Raw genomic sequence first — 11005 nt, 5'->3', positions numbered from 1 at the left:
CATCTCAGTCGTAGCCGTGAGGGTACTTCGATGGTCCCAGCGTTTGTCTCTAAGTTCGCCCTTTCTCTTGTGGTCGTTCTCAGACTGACAAGGGGCACACCCCCGGAATGTCCTGAATCCCATAACTTCGTTCCCGGTAGCCAGAACGCATCTCGACCAGTCTTCAGCAATCAATCATTATAGTAATTGGCCTGGCCAGTCTTCGGGTCATAGAAGATCTGCCTCGACTCTCTCCGCTCCTTCCGAACATCTCTGTCGTCAAAGTAGTCGCGATCTCTTTCAAGCTCGCGTTCGCGTTGCCGCCTCAGCTGTCTCAGTTCATCTTCTCTGATTTCCAATTCGCGCTCTCGGGCGCTGAGTTCTAGCTCACGCCGGTTGAAGTGGTCTTCAATGACGCGATCGCGCTGGTAGCCTTCGGCACGGTAGCTTTGGCGGTCAAGCTCATCACGGTAGTAGAGTTCTTCGTCGTCTCGAGGGTGCTGATGAAGAATTGGCTCGCGAGCAGTATAGGAACGGCGGAGAGGGACGAGGTCGCGCTCACTGGTTCGCGGGAGAGGCTCATGATAGAGGATTTGATGGTCTTCTGGGATAGGAGGGGCAGTCTCTCGCCTGGTTAATCGCGGATAGGGACGCTCATAGCGAACCTCGGGTGGTCTTTCGTGATAGATGACATTTGAGTCTCGACGCGCTGGTCTCGCTGGTAGGATCACGTGCTGCTCACCATGGTACGGCTTTTCCTGGTAGGACAGTCTCCTGTTAGGTCCCGGGTGGTGCTTCTTATACTCAACGTCCGGGCGGCCCCCGCGAACGAGACTCCCTCGGCGAGGTATAGCGCCATGCGTGCTGATCGATGTGGTCGAGCTTTCGTGGTCGCCAACAAAGCCGTAGTGGCTGGTATCACTGTTCTCGGAAGAGCCGTCGGCTGCGTCGAAGTACTGGCGAGTATGCCCGTTAGGGAAGTGAACAGATTCTTTGCGCGGACGAGACTTTGAGCGACCGTCGGGACGGTGTCGAGAGTGAGACCGTCGATGATCGTCCTCAATCACCACTGGATGTTCGTGTGGCGATTGTCCTCGCCGACCGCGACGATCCATTGGCTCGTCGGCGAGCATACCGTCGACGGTGGTTGGGTCAGCACTCTCGCCAGCAAAGTCGTGGACATCAGGGACTACAAAGACCCCGTCTTGGTGATGAAGAAGGCCACGCTCGCGTGATTTGCTTCGAGATCTACTTTTCCTCTTCTCCACCTTCTCCTTCTTCTTTTCAAGGTTGGTACCCAGTGGCATTTCCCTGGCGATGTGAGGCGGCAGATTGGAATTGTTGAAGTGCATCGGTCCAAGATCGTCCCTTGGTCTGCCATCAGCCTCAAAAACAGGAAGATTTGCAACTGGATCCTCCAACTTGTCCAGCACCGAGTCTTTCCTGACCCGGCCATAGCTGTCACTAATGTACTTCTTCTCTTTCACGACTTCTCGCTTGACCCTCTCGCCACTGTTGGCAGAAGACTTGGTCCGGGACTTGGTTCGGCCTTTGGTCCGGGCCAGGATCACATCCATTTCCGGCACTTCCGTCTTACCCCTCCTTGTCTGTATCTTTTTCGACTTGATATAGACCACCTCCCAGTAGGCATCGCCCGACTCTTGGTGATTGGCCTTGCGGATAACCTCATCCAACATGTCGCGCCGCAAAGTCGGCATCTTGGTCAGTTGCTCCAGGATTGGCGCATCGCCGCCCTTACTTTTCTTGGCCTTCCTCTCAATTTCATCGATGGGAGCCGGGATAGGCTTCTTCACACATGAGCTCCAATCATCGCCGCGTTTCGACAGACGGTAGTACAGGTAATCTTGTGGGAGGGGTAACATGTCTGCGAATCTGTGACGCTCAACGCGGGGTCGGATTTCCGGGACGTCGCCATCGAGCGACATCCTATCCAAGCGCTGTTGGACATTTGGTATGCGCTCTTCGTAGTGTACAGGGTCTTCGACGAAGCGGTCATCAACAAAGTCATGGAAGGGTTCCATGTGTGGGTCTATCGGAGCGAAGTGGTGGTCGGGAGGCGGTGGGGGTTCCATGGTGGCGGACCGATCCGCGAAGCTGGACAAGCCAGGGGCGGTCTGTATCTCGTGAGGATGCGTTGTGTTCGAGATAACAAGCGGAGCGGCAGTGATGCAAGTCAGTAGGGTCGTGTGTTGGCAAGTGGGAGTCAGAACGATAATATGCGGCCCACGAAGCGGCACCAGCGGTAGTGCGCCAGGTTGAGAACAACACAGTTCGTGCTCGGTGAGCGATTGGACCGGTCAGGCTCGCCTTCCTCACCTACGTGTGCACATCAAGGGCGATGGATTTCGTAGGCGGGGTCGTCAAGATAACCCCGACCGGTCTGAATGTGTGCTCGGTCGCCTACGAGACGGTTGCCTTGCAGACCAAAGGCAACCCGCATTGGTCGACTTCGTCGACAGGGAATATGTGGCCCATGCCGCATTTGGTCTGCGTGCTTGGGCGAAACCACCTGTGGTTCGTGAACCGCCGAGCACGGACGGTAGAGTAGGGATGAGGGATCAGAGAAAGGTGACCGTGAGAGGACAAGATCTGTGCTCTGAAACAGCGGTGGCCCTGGCAGCCAGGCTCATCTTCCACAGCAAACCGCACGGCACAGGAAGGATGGCCTCGCCTGCCCCAGACATGCAGTAGCGGCAGCATGAGAAATTGAACAGGCGCAGGCTCGGAACGAATGAGATGCTGACAAGGAGCGAACTTGGCATGCTGATGATGCTTCTGTATTTCTCATCACTGCGTCTAGCCAGAACGAAGACAGTGTGCAGAAGCAGTATTGAGTACTCATAGTATGCGTTTCATGTCGAATTGTGAGGAGCGACGGCTCATGGTACGGACTATATGACCGAGCTTGCACGTCTGGTACTGACATTGGTATCGTTGCGCATTGGGAAGGACGGAAGGACAGTCACAGCGCATCGAAGGGGCACCCAACGGGAAAGCATCTGCGTCAACATGCGATTCGTACTGAAGGTGCGTCTGTCGTCAGGACCGCACCAGCTCGCATTGTCAGTCTCTACTACCATCTATCCCGTGGAATGACTGAGCGGTCACCAAGGTGCAGTTTACCGTGTCGCGGTGCCCAGTATCCCTGCGATCTCCCGCCTTTCATCCGCCTCTAGATGATGGAATAACTCAGATCCATGACCCGTCCTCGTATTCACCCTGATGGCTAGACGTAACAGGGACGCGGATAATCCCTTGAGTGGACCGCAATTCCTACGGCGCTCACTCGCTTAATGCCCGGAACCATCTATGCTGCTGAGCGTTAACCTGGGTCTTCTGTCCCCTGCGGCTTCCACGCGCACTAAACGCTGCTGCTCAAAGTCTGTAGTGGTGTGAGGTGTGTTGGCATCTGGTTGCCTTGTAGCTGGTGTTGGACTATACTCCGTACTCCAGGTAAAGTACTTGCCGAAAAGCGACCGCTTGTGCATGAAGGAGGCGGAACGGGAGGAGCAGATGTTCGTACAATGTACCAACCAGGCCAAGAATCTTGCGCCCGACTTCTATACCCTCACTCTCGCCCGGTCAGCAGACAAATGCCTCACTTTCAAACCGTCTCTAGACAAGGCAAGGGATGAAAAGGTAACTCTCGACTGCGACGAGATCAGAACACATTGGATGGCTTGACAATATTAGATATGACTATCGATGACATGAGGTGGCCACGAGTGCCTTGCTTGAGCTGGACTTCACGTCCTGCTTGGTCAGCGCGGAATGGGCCTGTATCGACCAGGGCTACGAACTCGCTCAGGCTGACCCGCCGAATCTGTAGTGATCTGAACCCTCGCCGGCGCCGTTGACAAGAGACCCGAAATCTATGTACAATCCGCTCTGTCGCGTCGGCTGGGTCGAACGGTAATTCTTTAGTCCTCAAATCAGAAATCTTGCGATCGCTTGCGTAACCACTCGTTAATAGTTGTGTACACACGTTTCGGTGCTCGGTTGCCTGACCAGGCGGAGTCGCCTCCGGTCGGGCTATCATCGCAACGGCACCTTCACATCCTGGACACCACGCTTGATGACTTCGTCCAAGCTCCACCGCGGTTGGAGGACCAGTGACTTCGCCACTTTGTCATGCTTTTCCAACCGCTTGCGGCTCTGCTCCATCTCCCAGGTCACACCGTCCGGCAGTGGAGGGGCACCGCCAGCGATGCCACTCGCGAACTTGAGCTGCAAGACGTTGCCGATTTCATCACAGGCCGATAAGAAGCGATCGAGATCCCCCTTGTTGTGAGCGGCTGAGACGCAGAAACGTGCTCGAGAGGAGATCAATGGCGTAGCGGGATATCCCACAACGACCACCGAGATCTTACGCTTGAGCATCTCATGCGAGAAGGCAGGCATCTTGGCAGGATTGTAAAGCATGAGCGGAATGATAGGTGAATCGTCGTGACCGTACACAATAAAGCCTAGGCGCTTAAGGCCAAGTCGGAGATACCGGGAGTTGAATGCAATTCTTTGCAACCGCTCTTCGCCTTGGCCTGGGTTCAGATCGCCATTGATAAGTTTCAAGGCAGCGATAATCTGGGCAAGGACTGCAGGACCGGGGGCTTCGCCATAAACAGTGCCGGCATTGCTCAGTCGCAGTTTGTCGACAGCGGCCTTGTCACCAGCGACGTATCCGCCGTTAGCACCGAAGGATTTGGTGAGCGTTCCCATGAGGATATCGACCTCTGCGGGGTCAATTCCAAAGTAGTCGCACACACCTCTTCCGCGTGGCCCGAGAGCGCCGACCGAGTGAGCTTCATCGACAAAGAGGTTAAACTTGTATCTTCTCTTCAATCTGATGAGGCCCGGCAAGTTGCACATAGTCCCTTCCATAGAATACAGGCCTTCGACCACGACAAGGATTTTCTTCCAGGGTCGGTGGGTGCGAGGCTGTCCTTGGGAGATAGCATCCCGGAGCTTGTCCTCAAGATCCGCCATATCATTGTGTTTGAACGATGCGATCATGGCGCCCGAAAGTCTCGACCCGAAACGGATTGACGCGTGATTGAGTTCGTCGGAAATGATCAAGTCGCCTTTGCCAACCAGCGCAGGGAAAATGGAGGCATTCGTGCCGAAACCCATGGAGAATACCATGGCCGACTCCTTGCCCACAAACTCGGCAATGAGGGCCTCACATTCCACAGCGAGCTCAGATGTGCCCACCTCGCTCCTGGAGCTGGAGGTAGACAGGCCATATTTCCTGATTGTTTCTTCAACTGAGTCGGCGCAAGGGCCTTCCGATTGGGCAAACCCAAGGTAGTTGTAGGAACTCATGTTCAAAGTCTCCGTAGTCGTACCGGTCATGGTGAAGTGAACATTTCCGTCATCGGAGGTGCGGTCTAGCAGATTGATGTATCGACCCGGGACTCCGGTAGTAGGCCTGTTGAAACAATCGTTGATGCGCATCTTCAATCGCCGAACGTAGAAATTGTCAAAGTCACTATTCAAAGCGGCGTAGCCATTCCGTGCTTTCAGGTGTCGGTAGGCGTCCTCCTTCAGTTTCATGCCGAAGAAGTCTCTGACGTGCCCAAATATTATGAGGATCAAATAAGAAATGTAGGTGGTCAAAAGATAGTAATAGGGCGGTTCGTCCATTACGGGTTCAGGAAACTCGCCACCCTGGTGCCGACTGGTATATCTGTGCGACTGTGAATTCAGAGGGCCAAATTGCGCATGCTGGCGTTGCAGCTTCCGCGCCTCGGCCGGGGAGGGCGGTTGGAAAAGGGTGGTTGGAGGCTCGTCCATGTTTGCTGAATCCGCACGTGCCGTTGACAAGGAAATGCTCGGTAATGAAAGTGAAGGTGTGCTTATAGGTGGCGACCCTGAAGCGAGGAATGCCTGCTCTTGAGCTTTGCTCGCCGCCAGCAGCGCTGCCGCGGCAGACTGAGCCTCTTTGGTTTTAGGTGAGGTCGAAAAGAATTGAGCGATCTTGCTGGCTTTCTGAGAGGTCTTGTTGACGAGGCTGCCGCCCTTTTCTGACGGCGAAAAGGACGGCCAGGGGGTCGGAGGTGAGCTGCTAAGAAGGGCGTTGGACACACGACGAGGCATGGCCGAAGGTGCGCTGCAAAACTTTTAGGGTACGATCGGACAACCTCCTTCAGAAAGTTATCAACGCTTCGCCGAGTTGTTCGTGGCTTCTCAATAAAATTGCTGTGGGACGATCGCGCGTTGTTGTGGCGGTGTACGGTGAGAAAAGGTAAAGGTTTTCGAGGGCCTCGGCGGGGATCAATGCTGCTTCTGCTTGCAGCCAAGGGGGCTGGTCGAGGAGCGCTGGTCGACAGCAATGAATTCGAGGCGTGTAGGGCGAGAATGGAGCACTGTAAATCAGTCTGAAGGAGGTGCTGGTCGCCTTGAGGAACTGCGGCTGCGTTTTCTCAGTTGCGAATGCGACAAAGGATCATGCAATGTCGAATGTATGACACCAGCCGCCGGCGAACCCGGATGACAGACAATTCCGTCCCAGCCGTGATTGGGCACCACAGGCTCGTGCCTTGCAGCAAACCGCCCGCCTCAGCCTAGGGAGCCGCAGACCCGTTGCCTCGTTGCGGAGAGCAGCTAATCGAGGCGCAATAGCTTACGGTGTAAAGCTGAGGAAGAGAGATGGAGGACAGGAAGAAGAGGTACTGAGTAGATAGGATGCCCCAGAAGGCGATGCACGCGACGCGATGCTCAAAGCAGAGAAGCTTTGCTGACAGCTCTCAAAAAACTATTGCTGAAACCGGGGCTGGTGCTGCTGTGAAATTGCCTCTAGGCCTGACTGCCCTCTGTGCCCTCTCAGTGATCGCTGCTCCAAGGACTTCCAGGGGCCATCGTGTGCATCCGCGCCGCGAAATAGGGGGGAGCCGGTTAAAGCGGAGCCACCAGAGCCGGCAGAAATTTGCGCGCGGGCAGGGAGAAGTCCCCCATTGGTAGAAGAATCTGGCTATGGCTGGACTAAACTCATTTAAACGTCCATCCCCGCAGTCTCCTTGGCGCTCATCATCCACCATCTCGCCTGTCCATTTCCGATGATTGATCTGACTACTTTGATATACTTGTACTCCGTCGCGTCTGGACTCGTCTTAATCAATAGTACGGAGTACTCGGTACACAGTGCGGTAGCCGTTGGGCGGAAACAGACGAGCCCTCATAGCACTGAGTAGGCCTGCAGACCATAATTATCTAACTCCCATCAGGGCCTGTCAGAGAGAGTCATCATTTGCCGCCGCTGAATACCTGATGACTACTCGTACAAGTACTGCCCTGCTCAATTGGGTTTGCCGTGCACTGCGTAAATTGACTGGGTAAGATTCCTCATCTACGCAGGACCGGTCCATGCTTCCTCCTTCCTTGACTTCTTCATTCGGGCGTCATTGACCTCTGCATGATCCCGAGGCAGCACCGAGGATGGTCTGGTCTATGTCGTCGCATTTTTGTCCGGACCCAATTCCGCCCAATGCTCGTGTAGAGTCGGAGTTCGTGGCAGTATCGGCCGCTGCAATTCTCCAGAACTTCTGCACGTACTAACTGTTCGAGCCATCCTCAATATACTTTCTCTTCTCTGAACAGAATTTGCTACAATGGCAGCGAGCAACGCCAACGATGGAACGAAGGACTCTGTTGAGCTCTGGCGGCATCCCCACCCCGAGTCTACGGAGTTCTATGCATTTCAGCAGCATGTAGCAAAAAAGCATGGCGTCCCGAGTTCGTCCTATCAGGATCTGTGGCAATGGAGTGTCGACTACCCTGGGGCCTTCTGGGAGGAAGTATGGCATTACACGGGCATAAAGGCGAACAAGCAGTATGATGTAGGTAACCGGGTACAAGATGAACCTGTTATTGCGTGCTGATACCGCTGGCCAGAATGTCTTGGACGAATCCGCACCAATGTTCCCAAAGCCTGCCTTCTTTTCTGGTTGCGAACTGAACTTCGCCGAGAATCTGCTATTTCCTGCTACAGAGCCGCCCGAAGATGGCCTTGCGATCATTGCCGCCACCGAGACCACACGCGAAGAAGTGACATGGTCGCAGCTCCGTGGGCGGGTGCGGGAATGCGCCGCTGCAATGGAGGCGCATGGACTGCAGAAGGGAGAAAGAGTGGCAGGATACATGGCCAATACCTCGAATTCAGTGGTCGCAATGCTGGCAGCAACGTCTCTAGGTGCCATATGGTCAGGTGTCAGTCCTGACACAGGTGTCCATGCGGTGCTCGACAGACTCCGCCAGATTGAGCCAGTCCTCCTCTTTGCTGACAACGCTGTAACCTACAACGGCAAGACCCATGAGACGCATGCGAAGATATCGCAAGTCGTGTCAGAGTTGCCGTCCGTCAAAAATCTCATAATCTTCGAGACGATCCCAAGTCACCCGTTTGACCTGTCGTCCATCAACAGCCACCCAACTACTACGGTGGAATCGTATGCCTCCTTTGTCGCAAAAGGCGACTACAATAAGCCCCTTCGCTTCACGTATTTACCTCCGGAGCACCCCGTTTATATTCTTTACTCGTCTGGCACCACGGGCACACCTAAGCCAATTGTACACGCCTCACTGGGAACTCTTCTGCAGCACAAGAAAGAACATCAAATCCACTCCGATGTGAGATGTTCAGAACGCGTGTTCTACTTCTCCACGGTCACCTGGATGATGTGGCATTGGCTCGTATCAGGCCTAGCTAGTGGAGCAACCATTGTTCTCTATGATGGTTCCCCATTCCACCCTCATAGAGAGATGACTATGCCTCTGCTCATTGATGAGCTAGAAATCAATCACTTTGGCACCTCAGCCAAGTATCTGTCCCTTTTGGAACAGGCCCAGATCCTTCCCAGGGAAGCTTCTCCTAAGAGAGCTACGCTCAATTCTTTGAAGTCCATCTTCTCGACTGGTTCGCCTCTTGCACCTAGCACTTTTGAATATGTCTACAAGAATATTTCGCCTCCGTCGCCCCATCCTGGTATATTGCTCGGCTCTATAACTGGTGGTACAGATATCATCTCACTCTTTGGCGCGCCCTGCCCTGTTCTCCCTGTTCACGCCGGCGAGATTCAGTGCCGCGGGCTCGGCATGGCTATCAAAGCATTTTCCGCGGATGGCAAGGATATAACTCTAACCGGTGAGCCTGGTGAGCTCGTCTGCACTGTTCCGTTCCCTTGCCAGCCGTGCATGTTCTGGCCTCCTGGTCCCAGCGGCGAGAAGCGATACAAATCATCATATTTCGAGGTCTTTACGGATCCGGATACCGGCCGTTCAGTGTGGCACCACGGCGATTTTGTACGCTTCAATCCTGCGACTGGCGGGATCTGGATGCTTGGCAGGTCTGATGGTGTACTCAACCCTATGGGAGTCCGGTTCGGCTCAAGTGAGATCTACAACATCTTGCTTGAGCACTTCAGTACCGAAGTAGAGGACGCATTGTGCATTGGCAGGAGGCGCAAGCAAGATACGGATGAGTTTGTGCTCTTGTTCCTCAAGATGGCCCAGGGCCAGACGTTTTCGAAAGAGCTCGTCGAGAGGATACAGGCTGTGGTGAAAAAAGAACTGAGCGCACGACATGTGCCCAAGATCGTAGACGAATGTCCGGAGATTCCGGTAACGACTAATGGGAAGAAGGTCGAAGGAGCTGTCAAGCAGATCGTGAGTGGGATGGATATAAAGACTTCAGCCAGCGTTGCCAATAGTGATTGCTTGGCTTGGTACAGGGAGTGGGCAAAGACACATTGATTGACTGACGGATAGTCTGAACGAGGACCTCTCGTGTCCAACCGGGCCTGAGGTGGCAGCAAGATCAGGATATCAAACAAAGTCGCCTTCAGGGCCCGATTGCATTATGCAGCAAGGCAAGCGAGGTGCTGCTGCTGCTGCTATCGTTGGGAACCATGAAAATACATAAAATGATCCCAGTTTGACGGTGTTTGTGTGCTGACAAAGCAATTCTCAGCAAGAACTTCCGCCCACCTTCAGTGACACTTCATCCCTGTTGTCAAGCTCATCATGTACCGATCAGTTACTACAATATCACCATACTTTCTTTGTTTGTTCCCTGCCACTGCCATGATTACTCAGAGGTTGGAGAGGACATTCAGGCTCACGCCCTTCGATGCTCTAGACACGCGCACCGTTCTCTTCAGCTAGGCACATCCATGTTGAGACGAGGTTGAAATGCAGCTTGGGCAGTGTGCTTTTGTGTGTCTCTGTATATGTCACAGAAGCGAAATGGCGGCTATTACAGGATCAGCTGGCCTTGAGTCGTCTGCCATGGAGCGAGTGAATAGTCACTACTGCTGTAAGCAGCATGTTATGAAGGGATTCTCATTTCAGGGAGAGGGAGAGATGCATGGGCAAAAGCGATAGATCATGAGTATAACCACTGCATATATCCTCTGCTACCTATATCTCCATTGTGTGACACTCTTCAATTCGCTTATGCTGACAGAGGGCAGTGATACTTCTCCAGACCACGTCTTCTAACGTGATTCTAGTGACGATCCTCTGGCTGCTCAGTGTCGACAAGCAAAGTCCTTCCATAAATGATTGTCAAACAGCTATCACGGAATCATCATTCAGAGCACAACCAGCGACGACAGAAATATCCTCCTAGAGGATTGGTTAACCTTATGAACAGGACGTCGACAATTGACTCTGTGCATGATCACTGCTCGTGTGCGAGAAGCCAAATCACACTCAGGTCGGTCCAGCACGTTGCCGATAATCAGACTGGCAGGCCAACTGAAGGAAAACTCTGCGCTACACGACAGTCCCAGGTCAAGAACACCCAGAGACAATCCCAGGTCAAGAACATTTAGAGACGGGTCTCAAGAGCGGTTCTCCTTAGAAGGTATGTTATTTTGTGCTGTCTTCCTTCGAGCCCACGTTGGTCAATGATGGAAACCGTCGCCGCTCATCACATTTCACCTCTAATTCATTGTCAACCACAGGTCTATGTGATTGCATCGCTCTTTGTTGCAACCACACCATCACGTCT

At 53.7% G+C, this 11005-nt stretch overlaps 3 protein-coding genes across 3 annotated transcripts; 1 reads left to right on the top strand and 2 right to left on the bottom strand.

Annotated features, from left to right (window-relative positions):
- Nucleotides 1-170: 170 nt before the first annotated feature.
- A1O7_09043 (uncharacterized protein) lies at nucleotides 171-2072 on the bottom strand (the record flags this gene model as incomplete). Its single annotated transcript, XM_007763032.1, has 1 exon — nucleotides 171-2072. The coding sequence occupies one exon, from the start codon at nucleotides 2070-2072 to the stop codon at nucleotides 171-173; it is 1902 nt and encodes a 633-aa protein (XP_007761222.1).
- Nucleotides 2073-4035: 1963 nt separating this feature from the next.
- Nucleotides 4036-6093, bottom strand: A1O7_09042 (serine palmitoyltransferase; the record flags this gene model as incomplete). The annotated part of the gene is made up of 1 exon (XM_007763031.1): nucleotides 4036-6093. The coding sequence occupies one exon, from the start codon at nucleotides 6091-6093 to the stop codon at nucleotides 4036-4038; it is 2058 nt and encodes a 685-aa protein (XP_007761221.1).
- A 1511-nt stretch (nucleotides 6094-7604) lies between these two features.
- Nucleotides 7605-9744, top strand: A1O7_09041 (acetoacetate-CoA ligase; the record flags this gene model as incomplete). Its single annotated transcript, XM_007763030.1, has 2 exons — nucleotides 7605-7832; nucleotides 7888-9744. The coding sequence occupies 2 exons, from the start codon at nucleotides 7605-7607 to the stop codon at nucleotides 9742-9744; spliced, it is 2085 nt and encodes a 694-aa protein (XP_007761220.1).
- Between the last annotated feature and the right edge of the window lie 1261 nt (nucleotides 9745-11005).

The sequence above is a fragment of the Cladophialophora yegresii genome (genome assembly GCF_000585515.1).
Source record: "Cladophialophora yegresii CBS 114405 chromosome Unknown aczIN-supercont1.6, whole genome shotgun sequence".
NCBI lineage: Eukaryota > Fungi > Ascomycota > Eurotiomycetes > Chaetothyriales > Herpotrichiellaceae > Cladophialophora > Cladophialophora yegresii.
This window is presented reverse-complemented; position numbering and strand designations above follow the sequence as displayed.